Source organism: Staurois parvus, unplaced genomic scaffold, assembly GCF_062004578.1.
Source record: "Staurois parvus isolate SC_StPar_1 unplaced genomic scaffold, SC_StPar_1.0 ptg000027l, whole genome shotgun sequence".
NCBI classification, from domain to species: Eukaryota; Metazoa; Chordata; class Amphibia; order Anura; family Ranidae; genus Staurois; species Staurois parvus.
Window position 1 is genome coordinate 5,442,197 of NW_028317823.1, and position 16,785 is coordinate 5,458,981.

A 16,785-nucleotide genomic window follows, 5' to 3' on the forward strand; every position below is an offset into this window, starting at 1 on the left:
CTGAGTAACAATTCTCTGGCACTCAGTAACAATTCTGTCTGTCCCTGAGTAACAATTCTCTGGCACTCAGTAACAATTGTGTGTCTGTGCAAGTAACAATTCTGTGTCTGTGCAAGTAACAATTTTGTGTCTGTGAGAGTAACAATTCTCTGGCACTCAGTAACAATTCTGTCTGTCCCTGAGTAACAATTCTCTGGCACTCAGTAACAATTCTGTCTGTCCCTGAGTATGAATTCTGTGGCCCTGAGTAACAATTCTGTCTCTGTGCGAGTAACAATTCTGTGTCTGTGCAAGTAACAATTTTGTGTCTGTGAGAGTAACAATTCTCTGGCACTCAGTAACAATTCTGTCTGTCCCTGAGTAACAATTCTATGGCACTCAGTAACAATTCTGTCTTCCCTGAGTAACAATTCTCTGGCACTCAGTAACAATTCTGTCTGTCCCTGAGTATGAATTCTGTGGCCCTGAGTAACAATTCTGTCTCTGTGCGAGTAACAATTCTGTGTCTGTGCAAGTAACAATTTTGTGTCTGTGAGAGTAACAATTCTCTGGCACTCAGTAACAATTCTGTCTGTCCCTGAGTAACAATTCTCTGGCACTCAGTAACAATTCTGTCTGTCCCTGAGTATGAATTCTGTGGCCCTGAGTAACAATTGTGTGTCTGTGCAAGTAACAATTCTGTGTCTGTGCAAGTAACAATTTTGTGTCTGTGAGAGTAACAATTCTCTGGCACTCAGTAACAATTCTGTCTGTCCCTGAGTAACAATTCTCTGGCACTCAGTAACAATTCTGTCTGTCCCTGAGTATGAATTCTGTGGCCCTGAGTAACAATTCTGTCTCTGTGCGAGTAACAATTCTGTGTCTGTGCAAGTAACAATTTTGTGTCTGTGAGAGTAACAATTCTCTGGCACTCAGTAACAATTCTGTCTGTCCCTGAGTAACAATTCTCTGGCACTCAGTAACAATTCTGTCTGTCCCTGAGTAACAATTCTCTGGCACTCAGTAACAATTCTGTCTGTCCCTGAGTATGAATTCTGTGGCCCTGAGTAACAATTGTGTGTCTGTGCAAGTAACAATTCTGTGTCTGTGCAAGTAACAATTTTGTGTCTGTGAGAGTAACAATTCTCTGGCACTCAGTAACAATTCTGTCTGTCCCTGAGTAACAATTCTCTGGCACTCAGTAACAATTCTGTCTGTCCCTGAGTATGAATTCTGTGGCCCTGAGTAACAATTCTGTCTCTGTGCGAGTAACAATTCTGTGTCTGTGCAAGTAACAATTTTGTGTCTGTGAGAGTAACAATTCTCTGGCACTCAGTAACAATTCTGTCTGTCCCTGAGTAACAATTCTCTGGCACTCAGTAACAATTCTGTCTGTCCCTGAGTAACAATTCTCTGGCACTCAGTAACAATTCTGTCTGTCCCTGAGTAACAATTCTCTGGCACTCAGTAACAATTGTGTGTCTGTGCAAGTAACAATTCTGTGTCTGTGCAAGTAACAATTTTGTGTCTGTGAGAGTAACAATTCTCTGGCACTCAGTAACAATTCTGTCTGTCCCTGAGTAACAATTCTCTGGCACTCAGTAACAATTCTGTCTGTCCCTGAGTATGAATTCTGTGGCCCTGAGTAACAATTCTGTCTCTGTGCGAGTAACAATTCTGTGTCTGTGCAAGTAACAATTTTGTGTCTGTGAGAGTAACAATTCTCTGGCACTCAGTAACAATTCTGTCTGTCCCTGAGTAACAATTCTATGGCACTCAGTAACAATTCTGTCTTCCCTGAGTAACAATTCTCTGGCACTCAGTAACAATTCTGTCTGTCCCTGAGTATGAATTCTGTGGCCCTGAGTAACAATTCTGTCTCTGTGCGAGTAACAATTCTGTGTCTGTGCAAGTAACAATTTTGTGTCTGTGAGAGTAACAATTCTCTGGCACTCAGTAACAATTCTGTCTGTCCCTGAGTAACAATTCTCTGGCACTCAGTAACAATTCTGTCTGTCCCTGAGTATGAATTCTGTGGCCCTGAGTAACAATTGTGTGTCTGTGCAAGTAACAATTCTGTGTCTGTGCAAGTAACAATTTTGTGTCTGTGAGAGTAACAATTCTCTGGCACTCAGTAACAATTCTGTCTGTCCCTGAGTAACAATTCTCTGGCACTCAGTAACAATTCTGTCTGTCCCTGAGTAACAATTCTGTCTGTCCCTGAGTATGAATTCTGTGGCCCTGAGTAAGAATTCTCTGGCACTCAGTAACAATTCTGTCTGTCCCTGAGTATGAATTCTGTGGCCCTGAGTAACAATTGTGTGTCTGTGCAAGTAACAATTCTGTGTCTGTGCAAGTAACAATTTTGTGTCTGTGAGAGTAACAATTCTCTGGCACTCAGTAACAATTCTGTCTGTCCCTGAGTAACAATTCTCTGGCACTCAGTAACAATTCTGTCTGTCCCTGAGTAACAATTCTCTGGCACTCAGTAACAATTCTGTCTGTCCCTGAGTAACAATTCTGTCTGTCCCTGAGAATGAATTCTGTGGCCCTGAGTAAGAATTCTCTGGCACTCAGTAACAATTCTGTCTGTCCCTGAGTAACAATTCTCTGGCACTCAGTAACAATTCTGTCTGTCCCTGAGTAAAAATTCTGTGGCCCTAATAACGTTTCTGTGGCCCTAAGTAACAATTCTCTGGCACTGAGTAACAATTCTGTCTGTCCCTGAGTATGAATTCTGTGGCCCTAACTAGCGTTTCTTTGTCCCTAAATAACGATTCTGTGGCCCTCATTAACAAGTCTGTGTCCCTGAGTAATGGTTCTCTGTCCCTAAGTAACTTCTCTCTGTCCCCAATTCTCGTTTCTGTGGCCCTAACTCTGTCCCTGTCCCTAGTACAGAGCGGTCTGCCTCTGTTCAATGACTGCAGGCAAATGAAGATTTCCAAAATGGCCGCTATATATACCTCGACCATTACACAGTGCTGGCTGGCTGGCTGCTGATTGGCTGATGCGATCACATGTCGTTGAGGAATGCATTATGGGGCAGCGCGCCTTGTCTGCGCGCCTTCCCCGACATCCCCGCTCCGTCGCCGCACATGTCAGCCGCCATTTTCGGAAAAATTTCGATTCGCGCGTCCGAATTAGGCTGTTTTTCGGATTCGGCACGAATCGAAATTTTTCCGAAATTCGACTCGAATTCCACTTCGGATACTTCGATTCGCTCATCTCTAGTTACAACCAGAAAGCTTGTCCTGAAAAATTGTACATTAGTGCAAATAAAAAAAGTATCACAGTACCCAATTGTTTCTGTTGCAAGTGCACTAATACGCGTACAATCACCTCAAACATGTTGGTGGAGTCACTCTTCCTCTATAGTAGGGGTGTCAAACTATATTTCATCGTGGGCCATATCAGAATTATGATTGCCCTCAAAGGGCCGGTTGTATCTGTAAGACTAGATGTCCAGAGCACCCCACCCCTCATTACATCAGATGTCAATAATCCCACACCCTCACTAACATCACCCTGCACCCCCTTTGGGGGAAGAGCTGGAAAGCAGAAAGTGTCGGGTCTGGAGGAGGACCAGAGGAGGAATGGAGTCAGTTACCAGAGTCTGCTGAATTCTGAGACCAGGGGAGGCAGAGATGAGGGGATGCTGCAGCTGCACTGAGAGCTGCAGGATTTGGCTGAGTTATATTCTCCTCTCTGCTGCTGACTGCTGAGACAAGGTGGAGGTGCAGACAAGGGGGTACTTACAGGAGAGGTGTAAGGGCCACATGAAATGGCCTGGAGGGACAGATTCGGCCTGCGGGCCTTGTGTTCGACACCTGTGCTCTATAGTAACTCTTCTTTTTTATTGCAGGTAAAAATTTATTTAAAGCAGAATCAGCGTGCCATCATTGGAGGAGGTTTACTAAAACTGGAACATTCAGAATCTGGTGCAGCTTTGCATGTTAGCCAATCAGCTTCTAACTTCAGCTTGTTCAATTAAACTTTGACAAATAAAAGCCTTAGAAGATGATTGGTTTCTAGGCAGAGCTGCACCAGATTTAGCACTCTCCCGATTTATTAAATAACCCCCATTGAGTCTTTGGGGTTGGTTTACTAAAGGCAAATAGACTGTTCATTTCACAAATGCAGTTGCACTCTACAAGGGCGGTTGCTCCAGAGCTAAGTAAATTAGGTGAAGCTTTATTTTGCAGATAATACCCAATCACATGCAAAGAAAATAAATAAAAAAAATGGCATTTTTGCTTGCACCTAATTGGATGATGGAAATCAGCAGAGCTTTCCCTCCTTTACCAAGCTCTGAAGCAAAAGCTCTTGAATCTGCAATTTCAAAGTGCCTTTAGTAAATCATCCCCAATATGTCATCTCTGTAAGCACTCTGTAGCCTTCAAGCAGAAGCAACTTGCTGTCATTGAATTCTTGACGAATGAGGGGTTCAGGCTGTTCAACATCCACAGAAGGCTACAGAATGTTTACGGAGAAGACACACTGAGAAGAGCAATATACATAGATGGATGAAGAAGTTTAAAGAGAAAACCAGCGCTGAAGACCAACCATGCAGTAGGAGACCATCAATGTCAAAGAGCCTGCATCCCTCCTGTGTCAAGAACTCAATGATAGAGTGGTGCTTTTGCTTGGAATCCATTATTTATCTGCAAGGAAAAAAAGAAGAAGAGTTACTATGGAGAAAGAATTATTCTAACAATATGTGAAATTTGAGCAACCTATATAAGATAATAAAAAAAGTCATGCCCACTTTTGCATTACTTTCGGTACAACTCTTGTGTAAAGGATCAATTTATTATAGTACTTTGTACTATAAATACTGTATCTTCTTTCCCATTTTAAAAAGATGGTCTGCTTAAATGATTAGGAAATTAGCAATGCAGTACTGATGGTTTTTTTTTTTATTAGAAATCAAAGAAGAAATTGCCATGCAAGTCATGAGTGCATGAGTCGGGTAGGAATTAGGGTTGAGCAAATCTGCCCGGATTTGGTCCATGAACAGTCTGTTTTTTTTCATTCTGGTCAATTGTAGGGCTAATAATGAAGCTATTGTCAAACAAAAGCATGGGAACCTTGGCTCTGCTATCAGAGACATATACCAATGCCACAAATAAAAGCACAATATGTCTCCCCATACAAAATTATCAATTTCCCCTAAAACAACACACACTGACAATATGGCTGCCCTTGTATAGTGAGGGGGCTTGGTTATCCATTCTTTCAGACTATTGGCTCTCGTGAGTCAGCTGACCAGGGGAAAGACTATGTTGTACATTATCGATTGATCCTTATTTTTGGTGTCCAACCTGTAAAGCTTTCAGCAAAAAATTTGTGAACCATGGGCTTTCATCAGTAACCAGTGGTAGCAGCAAACCTGCACCTCATGTCTGGTTCAAATTTTTTAATGTTATTATAATTTTTTTTTAATTAATTCATACTTTTTAATTTTAATTAATTTAAATTTTATTTGTTTGTATCCAGCTCACATTGATAGATAGATAGAGAGAGAGATAGATAGATAGAGAGAGAGATAGCCAGATAGATAGATAGATAGATAGATAGATAGATAGATAGACAGCCATGTAGGTTTTATGATTTGTGTGTCTCCTGGACCTGAAGGGTTTACACAGAGGTAACATTTTAAAGAAAAATTATCCTTTTTATAAATCAGGCTAGGTGAATGTATGTTAACTCCGGTGCCTTCCTGCCCATGCATTAACCATGGCAATATCCCCAGAAAGCATAATTAGTTTACTGCATGTTGCCGTGGAGTTCCATGATGTTATCAAGGCAGATCAGCAGGTCGCCGGTGCCCCTTCCCAGAATATCCTCTCTTACTGATTGCAGGCAGTGGGAAATGCATTATATCCCCATGTATAGGCTTATATACCGCTGTGCAGTGATTTGTCAGCTGCTGCTAAACCCCAAATGTAAGCCGCATCAGGCACATCTAAGCATTGTATACAGTTATTTATATACTGGTTATGTACTGGTATACTAGTATTATGTGAGTTAAAATCATGTACAGTATACCTAATCCATGTAGACTACTGACTCTGTAGCATAGTTATCACATTTACCAGTGTTAGATCTTCTTTGTATTCAAAATGATAGCATTTTTGTTTTGTTCTAAATATTCAGGGAATTGTTAAAGAGGTTTCATTTTATAAGTAAATGTTTCCAATCGCCTCCTAAGCTCCCAATAATAAAAGATGAAGTACTGCAGTAGACAGATATTCATGCTGTCACTTATTGTAGCTGAGCCCCCTCCCGTGTTTTTCATGCACTGTGAAGACATCTCACTGGTCATTATTTTATTTCTGATACGCTCAGTAAATTAGTACTCCTAGCCCCAGTTCACAATGGAACTCGGTGCGGGAAACCCAGGTGCATGCCTATTGAAAATGGGCTCAAAAATTGGCCAAGCGGAAGGATTTGGGTGACTTTGACCAGGGCCAAATTGTAATGAGCAACTCCAAAGCTGCAGCTCTTGTGGGATGTTCCCAGTTTGCAGTGGTCAGGACTGACCAAAAGTGGTCCAAGGAAGGAAAAGCAGTGAACCAGTGACAGAGTCATGGGTGGCCAAGACTCACTGATGTACGTAGCTAAGGCCAGCCTGTGTAGTCTGATCCAGTAGAAGAGCTACTGTAGCTCGAATTGCTGAAAAAGTTACAATAGTTCTGAAAAAGGTGATCTCCAAACTGTGGTCCATGGTCCAAATGTGGCCCTTTACTTGGCTTTATCCAGCCCTTGGGGCCTTTCACTCTGATATGAGGCTCTTTTCCTCCCACTGACACCAACATTGAGGCGCCATTCCTTCCACGCTATCCCTTCAACTGACTCAGACAGCGGGGAAAAATTCCTCCAACTGACACCACTGATGGGGTACTATTCCTCCCATTGACACCAATGATGAAGGACCATTCCTTCCACTCTTCCACTGACAAAAACAATGAGGCACTATTCCTTCCAATGACACTAACATTGACGCACTATTCCTCCCATTAATATCAATGATGGGACACTATTCCCCCTCCTACTGACCACTGGTGTGATTTTATTGTTTTGCTACAATTTAACACCAAGCCTGAGGCAATGTTTACTCCCACTGACGCTGGGGCATTTCCTGCCACGGTCTGTCCCCCCCAAGCCTAAAGGACAGTAAACTGGCTCTTCATTTGGAAAGTTTGGTATATGCAATCATCTTATGACACCTAGGGTATAGACTCTGCCTTACATCTTTTCTAACCCAACTTTAAAACTGAACTGCAAACAAACAGCTAAATACACAGATGCCATACCTACATAAGTTATATTTTACCTGCCAAAGTATTTGCCAAAGATCTGAGATTTACACAGCTCTGCCACACATCATGGCTCTGTATGCCAGGTGAGGGGACCTGATTTTTCTCTTCCCATCACTTATGTGTTACTGGGTGGTGCAAGAAAAAGCAGTCAATGTGCTTATCTCTCTCGCTCTCCTTTTTACTCCTATCAGCATGCTCCTTGCACTGTAGCACACCTGGCTGCCTCGCTTCAGCTGTTTCTCTCTCCCCTTCTCTGAGCTCTGCTATACCAACTGTACAATTGATTGCAAGAGACTGATACCAAGTCCAACTAAGGTATTTACACTGTTTGCACTGAAAAAGTAAATTGAATGATTTATTAAAGGAGACATATGGGGTTTAAAAAAGGTAAACATACAGTACATACTCACCTCCATGCTGCAGTATCTGGGTGATGCTGCAGCTGTCCCAAATCAGCTCTAAAACTGGGAACTGCATGATCACGATTGCTCAGTTCTCGGTCTGCTCCATGCTGCAGCACCAGGCTGAGGAGGAGGCAAAAGCAGCTGACTTAAGTTCTTAGTCATGGACTGAAAGGCAGAACCAGCTGTCAATTAGGCAGCAGGTTCGATCCCGACATTATTATCGGGATGTTTCCTGAGCCTGGAGTGACTCTGCCCTGTCAGTTGATAGTGGGCAATAGCCTGCTATAACTGACTCTGGGTAAGAGGAGGACATCAGTAATTGTAACTCTGTGACCCACAAAAGAAGTATAGCCAAAAAATCTTTGACCATACTTCACTTTTACGGAACACAGAGCTGCATTTGTGCGTGTCCTTTATATTTTTCTGGAGTTCAACTTTACACTAGTCACCCTAGCTCTAGCCAAAGCCCAAACCCTAGGCCAAATCCCAGGTAAACTACAGCCATTACTGTAACCATTGCCCCAACCCTAACCTACAAAGAAAAAACTTATGTGAAGGTGGTAGTTGGCCAGTCACCTCCTTTACGATTGATTGCTGATGATAACTGTACCGGGCAACAAACATAGGTACATTGAATGTAGACACATACATCTGTATTAACTTCATCATTTATTTTGTTCATTTCCAGGAAGTCGGTGGGAGTGTTTTGCTGTGGCCCAAAGGGACTCTCCAAGGATCTTCACAAAATGTGCAATCGTCCTAACCGTTACGGAACACGATTTGAATACAACAAAGAGTCCTTCAGTTGAGATTAAATACACGGCAGGGGAGACCAAGTGCAATTAACACGAACCAAAGAACCGTAATCAATAGAGGGACACAAATCACTAAGATTGACTCTTATCCACATTGCAGCTATTTAATGAAGGGATTACTGCTTACAAAACAATGTTAATTGTGGCTTGTTCTATGCACTGTATTTTTGTAACAAAATACTTGACATCCATTGAGAAAAAGACCCCATTTTACTGAAATAGCTCATGAAAATGGGGTCAACTGAAAGGGCATTTTGTAGATTTCTATGGCACTTTTTATGTGTACTTTATATTGATAGGAAAACGATAAGGGGGATTTACTAATTACCTTTTTAATCAAACCTATTTAAATATTTACTTTTATTCTATGCAATTGCTTTAGTATTTTGCAGTGGTGCTTACAATGTGACTAAATGGTCATTTACAGTTTTGACCAGCAAATGTTTGTTTGGTATTGGCCTGCTCTGATGGGCACCAATGTTTTTATCCTCATTTTTGTATCCTACCCAGATGAAGTATAGAGGAAATAATTGTATGAATAAGTCGTTTTGTCAGGGAAGACACCTAAGACTCTTGGAAGTGCTAAGAACACTAAATAAAATATATCTATACAGTTTGTATTAATAGGTTTATAGATTTGGTATAAGATGGCCATTGGGAATTTCTATATAACTATAAAATATGAGAATGCTCATAACATTCAGATAACCTGGTGCCACTCTTATCTCGGATACATTTGGACAGACTCATTATGCTAAAGGAGCTGTGCTAATTTGAAAACACAATTTGGCTAGCTTGTAAAAACCTAGCTAGATCTTTAAAGTCCAACTCCATGTTTACTGTGCCTTTAATAGTTCTATTTGGTTCAAGCTGGCTCAAACCATTTATTTTCTTCATTATAGGTGAGCTTGCTGAGAGTACTGTATAAGCTGTTGTTGAAGAAACAGAATAATCCAGACATTCTCAACCAGAGTTCCTCCAGAGGCTGCTAGAAGGTTTTTTGAGCTGCAGCTAATTGACTTCCTATCAGATAGTGTCTGCATAGTTCTGGGTCCAAAACCACTTGGCAGAACCAGCATCATGACACCAATTATATAATTTCAGCTGACTGTAAATGTGATTTTCTGACTACCACTCTAAAGGGGGTATTCTTCCCAGAGGCCACCAGCGTGATTAGGGGGCATTCTTCCTACTAACCACTAATTTAAGGGGCATTCTTCCCACTGACCACCAATATAAGGAACATTCTTCCCACTGACCACCAATATAAGGAGCATTCTTCCCACTGACTACCAATATAAGGAACATTCTTCCCACTGACCACCAATATAAGGGGCATTCTTCCCAGTGACCACCAATATAAGGAGCATTCTTACCACTGACCACCAATATAAGGGGCATTCTTCCCACTGACTAATGTAAGGGGCATTCTTCTCACTGAGCACTAGTGCATGGGGCATTCTTCCCACTGGCCTCCCATGAATTCATTTTAGCAGGGGTTCTCCGAGACCTTAAAATTATTTAGGGGTGTCACGAATTCCCCACACACCACGCCCACAGCAACTAGCTAACAGAGGCGTGCACGCGCGGCCGTGACAGGGGGTAAGAGGGAATAAAGGGGACTAAACTCTGAATATATAAAACCGTATATAAGACCAGCCGTGATATACTTCCACATCCCGCACTACCTTTTGGCCACCACCAGATGGAGACTCCACTCCAATCCATCTGGTCGACCACACACTGGCAGATACAAATCTTACATACAATCTGGTGCACTGATTAGAGTTGAGGACCAGCTTAGTAGTTACCCACCCTTCTAGAGTCCCTCCAGCTACCCTACAGCTTGAACCCCGGTGTTAATCACCCTTCCACTGTCCACACACCCCCCAAACCAGACACACCACAAAAGGTAGCCTGCCACCACCCAACAATTTATCCGCAGAACGGTATGCTGGGAGACCCCACAAACCCAGATCTCCGTCTGGCCGATCTGTTACCTTTTACAATCTGCACACAATCTGCCCATACACAGTGCAATTGCATACAGATTGGCAATGAGCTTGACCGAGCATTTAAAGGCATTCAAATACAATACAATCTAATCTAATCCAATCTAATCTCTCCGAAGATATGAGCACATGCTTAAATACACAGAAGTCACTAATTAATTTTAAGCTTTAATTTCCCGAAAGTGGGCAGTGCATAAAATACGTACAAAGTGTAAAAAGTTACAGAAATACAAAAAAATACAAGAAGACCACAAATGACTATTCACTATAAAATAAAAGGGAATAAAACAGAATAAAACTTTTACCAAGATCTATCCTGCGACTGGAGCAAGTCAGAGCGTCAGCAATCCGCCAGTCAAATTGAACTGGCTCCATACAAATCACAAATGTCCCAATGCCCAGGTACTCCTTTTATGGGGATATGGACATAGGCGGGACATTAGTCCTCGGCCAACTGACTATGGGGGGCTGCTCCTGTACCTGCCCACAGGATGTTCTGGATGCTAACCTGCCCAAGTTCAATTGGACTAAGACCGGCTTGAAACACCAAGTCAGGGATTGGATTTCCGACACCAGCGCATCGGCCCAATCGTGATAGTACCAAACACCATTCAACTGTCGCAATCCAGCGCCACCTAACCATTTCCTGCATTTTCCTGGCCTTCTACCTAAGCCACAAATATGATTTTTAGGTGTCGATGTGGCGCACAGAATGCCCTAACAGAAGGGAGTATGTTCATCTCTCTGAAACTAATATTTTAGCTTTTATGAGAGATGAAACATACCCCTTTTGATGTATGGATATGCTCTTTAGCTCCCCCAGACAGATCGAGCCCCCTGCTGTCATGAAGCCGAAATGTCTCCTGCCACTTCCTTTAAACCGGTTTCACCAGAAGGTGACAACCTTATTAACACAAAGGTGTCACTTCCAGAGGAAGCCAGGCTTTTCAGAAGCCAATTGATGCTAATTGATGACCACTGTCTGAGTACCTCATTTCCCCAATGACAAGTACTGAATACATCCTTAATGACAATGGAATGCCCCTAAGGTTTACGATTACATATTGCTACTGATCGCATCTTATCTACTCAAATCTGTACATTTATGTCACATGTACGTTACATCATGTCACATGTACGTTACAAAGGGTTCCTCTGAAGTAAAGAGGTTGAGCAAGTCTGGAATAAAGATTCAACAAGTTTATTTGTTGAATCAGTCATTTATTAAAGGGGTTACCCAATATAATAATGATACTACCCAATATATCAAAATCAACCAAAATTGGCCTACTTTTTATAACTCAGGCTTGAACAAATAGCCATAAAAAGAAAAACAAAACAAAGTCAATTAATATAAGCAGCTATCCATTCAGATGCTGTTGTTCAAGTAATACTCTAGGTCAGTGATGGCGAACCCGTGGCACGCGTGCCACAGCCGGCACGCCGAGCCTTATCTGTGGGCATGCCAGGAGAATACCGTATTTTTCGCTCCATAAGACGCACTTTTTTTCCCCCAAAAAAGGGGGGAAAATGTCAGTGCGTCTTATGGAGCGAATATAGAGCGGCCGGTCCGGTATTTCCACCGCCGCCGTGTCAGAATACCGGGCCGGCCGCTCAGCTCTGCAGTGGGACCGTACCTGTCCCTCTATCCAGCGGCGCGCTGTCTTCCCGGCTTCTGTAGTGTGCGTGACAGCCGGGTCCCAAGTGTGCATGCGCAAGAAGCAGTGCTCTTTGTGAATGGTAAGGCGGTACCTGGGACACATGACAGATCCCAGAAGCCGCCGGACCAATCACAAAGCGCAACGCTTCTCGCGCATGCGCACTGGGCATCCGGCTGTCCGACGAGCGCCCACACTACAGAAGCCGGGAAGACAGCGCGCGGCTGGATAAAGGAACAGGTAAGATAAAAAAAAAACTCGGCGGAAGTAAGAGCGGGTACCTGTCAAATTCAGGTACCCGCTCCCCCTCCCTCCCCAAAGGTCAGCAGTCATCTGTACTGTCCGCAGTCTCTGGTCATCCCTGTGCTTTCCGCAGTCTCTGGTCATCTCCTGTACTGTCCGCAGTCTCTGGTCATTCCTGTACTGTCCACAGTCTCTGGTCATCCCTGTACTGTGTCCGCAGTCTCTGGTCATCTCCTGTACTATGTCCGCAGTCTCTGGTCATCCCTGTACTGTGTCCGCAGTCTCTGGTCATCCCTGTACTGTCCGCAGTCTCTGGTCATCCCTGTGCTTTCCGCAGTCTCTGGTCATCTCCTGTACTGTCCGCAGTCTCTGGTCATTCCTGTACTGTCCACAGTCTCTGGTCATCCCTGTACTGTGTCCGCAGTCTCTGGTCATCTCCTGTACTATGTCCGCAGTCTCTGGTCATCCCTGTACTGTGTCCGCAGTCTCTGGTCATCCCTGTACTGTCCGCAGTCTCTGGTCATCCCTGTACTGTCCGCAGTCTCTGGTCATCTCCTGTACTGTGTCCGCAGTCTCTGGTCATCCCTGTACTGTGTCCGCAGTCTCTGGTCATCCCTGTACTGTCCGCAGTCTCTGGTCATCCCCTGTACTGTCCGCAGTCTCTGGTCATCTCCTGTACTGTGTCTGCAGTCTCTGGTCATCTCCTGTACTGTGTCCGCAGTCTCTGGTCATCCCTGTACTGTGTCTGCAGTCTCTGGTCATCCCTGTACTGTGTCCGCAGTCTCTGGTCATCTCCTGTACTGTCAGCAGTCTCTGGTCATCCCTGTACTGTGTCTGCAGTCTCTGGTCATCCCTGTACTGTGTCTGCAGTCTCTGGTCATCCCTGTACTGTGTCTGCAGTCTCTGGTCATCCCCTGTACTATGTCTGCAGTCTCTGGTCATCCCTGTACCGTGTCTGCAGTCTCTGGTCATCCCTGTACCGTGTCCGCAGTCTCTGGTCATCTCCTGTACCGTGTCCGCAGTCTCTGGTCATCTCCTGTACCGTGTCCGCAGTCTCTGGTCATCCCTGTACTGTGTCCGCAGTCTCTGGTCATCCCTGTACTGTGTCCACAGTCTCTGGTCATCCCTGTACTGTGTCCGCAGTCTCTGGTCATCTCCTGTACTGTGTCCGCAGTCTCTGGTCATCCCTGTACTGTGTCCGCAGTCTCTGGTCATCCCTGTACTGTCCGCAGTCTCTGGTCATCCCTGTACTGTCCGCAGTCTCTGGTCATCCCAGTACTGTTAATTAGTTTACACTACTGTACGAGTTGTTTTTTCTAAACCAAAAGCTCGATATTCAGGTTTCATTGCAGTGTTGGCACTTTGAAAGAAATAAGTTGGTTTTGGGTTGCAGTTTGGGCACTCGGGCTCAAAAAGGTTCGCCATCACTGCTCTAGGTGATTGGTTGGAGGTTTACTGAGTGATTGTCCACATAACCTGCAGGGAAGCTGCTGCGATGCAAAAAATTCTAACTAAACTGCTGCTGGAAGAAAAGAAAAACAATTAGTTAACAGACCCTAACCCTTAGTTTCCAATCATAAAATAACCCATATGTCATCCCATGGGGTTCCTTTGAGAGCGTGCTGCAGTTTCCTTTTTGATAATGCCACAATTAAATCAAGTCAGATAACTAAGCAGAAAACCACATGCTTTTTGGCATTTTTTAACCTTAATTTTCACTTGGTAATGTTGACACAGTTGCTAGAGTACTAGGGAGACAACAGTAACTCACTGTACTGTATTGATGCTAAGTGTTGTCATCCAAGGACTGGAAGTGTGTTAGGACTAGAACAAGCCCTGCCCCCCCCATCCTCATCTCTATAATATAGAGGGAGGTGTTCTCTAGTCCACAGACACCACTGGAAATAATGCTAACTGATAAGCATCAACAGACGCAGGGTGCTCAAGAAGTTAGGAGCTTACTGGATTTCGGCCACGATCAACAGGTATTTTTTTCACTTATCTACCAGTAGTGTAGCGTGGGTTGTCAGTGCCCTAACCTGTGGACTTTTAGCACTCCTTAAGTACCTTCCACTGGTATAGTATTAAAGTCCTTATGGTACATTTTAGGATTTACTGCTTTTTTTCTTTGTTCTCCTTTCTTTCCCTTGTATCTTTCTCTCTATCCTTATTTCTTTTTTTCCCCATCTCTCCTTCTCTTTGCCTTTTCTCCCTCTCTATCCACATTTCTTGTTCTTTCTATCTCTTCTTCTTTCTCTACATTTTTCTTTGTTCCTCCCCCTCTCCCTTCTCTTTCTATCCTCTCTTTCCATTCTCATTCTCTTTCTCCCTCTTGTTTTTATCTCCCACCTTTTCTCTCTTTCTCTCTCTTTCTCTCTCTCTCACCCCCACATCCCTCTTTCTCTCTGGGAAGTGAATGGCTACATGCACATTTATTGCATTATTGAATAAAATGCTAACCGCACACAATATATATATAGTTATATAAACAGTATGTATTTACACCTATACTGTATGTATATTGCACCCAATGAATAATCGTCTTTGGGAGGAGGGGGGATTGAATTTGCCTTGGTCATAGCCCCCCCCCCCAATACAGCATCCTCCCCCTGTACTGGTCCAGGACTGGGGGCTATGTTATACCTCTGCTGTGACATATGGGGAGTGTGTAGTGCACACAGTGCGGGTATTGTGTGTGTGTGTTTGTGTGTGTGTAGAATGCATGTGTAGAGTGTGTGTATTGTGTGTGTGTAGAGTGTGTGTATTGTGTGTGTGTGTAGAGTGTGTGTATTGTGTGTGTGTGTGTGTGTGTGTGTGTGTGTGTGTGTGTGTAGAGTGTGTGTAGAGTGTGTGTGTGTGTAGAGTGTGTGTATTGTGTGTGTGTGTAGAGTGTGTGTATTGTGTGTGTGTAGAGTGTGTGTATTGTGTGTGTGTGTGTGTGTGTGTGTGTGTGTGTGTGTGTGTAGAGTGTGTGTATTGTGTGTGTGTGTAGAGTGTGTGTATTGTGTGTGTGTGTGTGTGTGTGTAGAGTGTGTGGGTGTACTGTGTATGTGTAGAGTGTGTGTATTGTGCATGTGTAGGGTGTGTGTATTGTGCGTGTGTAGAGTGTGTGTATTGTGCGTGTGTAGAGTGTGTGTATTGTGCGTGTGTAGAGTGTGTGTATTGTGTGTGTATTGTGCATGTGTAGAGTGTGTGGGTGTATTGTGTGTGTAGAGTGTGTGTATTGTGCATGTGTAGAGTGTGTGTATTGTGTGTGTGTAGAGTGTGTGTATTGTGTGTGTATTGTGCATGTGTAGAGTGTGTGGGTGTATTGTGTGTGTAGAGTGTGTGTATTGTGTGTGTGTAGAGTGTGTGTGTAGAGTGTGTGTATTGTGCGTGTGTAGAGTGTGTGTATTGTGTGTGTGTAGAGTGTGTGTATTGTGCATGTGTAGAGTGTGTGTATTGTGTGTGTGTAGAGTGTGTGTATTGTGCATGTGTAGAGTGTGTGTATTGTGCGTGTGTAGAGTGTGTGTATTGTGCGTGTGTAGAGTGTGTGTATTGTGCGTGTGTAGAGTGTGTGTGTATTGTGCGTGTGTAGAGTGTGTGTATTGTGCATGTGTAGAGTGTGTGTATTGTGTGTGTGTGTGTAGAGTGTGTGTATTGTGTGTGTAGAGTGTGTGTATTGTGTGTGTGTAGAGTGTGTGTATTGTGTGTGTGTAGAGTGTGTGTATTGTGTGTGTGTGTGTAGAGTGTGTGTATTGTGCGTGTGTAGAGTGTGTGTATTGTGTGTGTGTGTAGAGTGTGTGTATTGTGCGTGTGTAGAGTGTGTGTATTGTGCGTGTGTAGAGTGTGTGTATTGTGCGTGTGTAGAGTGTGTGTATTGTGCGTGTGTAGAGTGTGTGTATTGTGTGTGTGTGTGTAGAGTGTGTGTATTGTGCGTGTGTAGAGTGTGTGGGTGTATTGTGTGTGTAGAGTGTGTGTATTGTGCATGTGTAGAGTGTGTGTATTGTGCATGTGTAGAGTGTGTGTCTTGTGTGTGTGTGTGTGTGTAGAGTGTGTGTATTGTGTGTATTGTGTGTGTGTAGAGTGTGTGTATTGTGTGTGTGTGTGTGTGTGTAGAGTGTGTGTATTGTGCGTGTGTAGAGTGTGTGTATTGTGTGTGTGTGTAGAGTGTGTGTATTGTGCGTGTGTAGAGTGTGTGGGTGTATTGTGTGTGTAGAGTGTGTGTATTGTGTGTGTGTAGAGTGTGTGTATTGTGTGTGTGTGTGTGTGTAGAGTGTGTGTATTGTGCATGTGTAGAGTGTGTGAATTGTGCATGTGTAGAGTGTGTGTATTGTGTATGTGTAGAGTGTGTGTATTGTGTGTGTGTGTAG

At 43.6% G+C, this 16,785-nt stretch overlaps 1 protein-coding gene across 3 annotated transcripts in view; it reads left to right on the plus strand.

Annotated features, from left to right (window-relative positions):
* NOX4 (NADPH oxidase 4) overlaps positions 1–9,133 on the plus strand; it is a 352,340-nt gene extending 343,207 nt beyond the window's left edge. For all 3 annotated transcript variants that reach the window (XM_089656614.1, XM_089656605.1, XM_089656621.1), the window contains one exon: positions 8,394–9,133. In XM_089656614.1, coding sequence (XP_089512740.1) covers positions 8,394–8,468 — 75 coding nt within the window. In that variant the 3' untranslated portion in view covers positions 8,469–9,133. The remainder of the gene's footprint in view (positions 1–8,393) is intronic.
* The last annotated feature ends 7,652 nt before the right edge of the window (positions 9,134–16,785 follow it).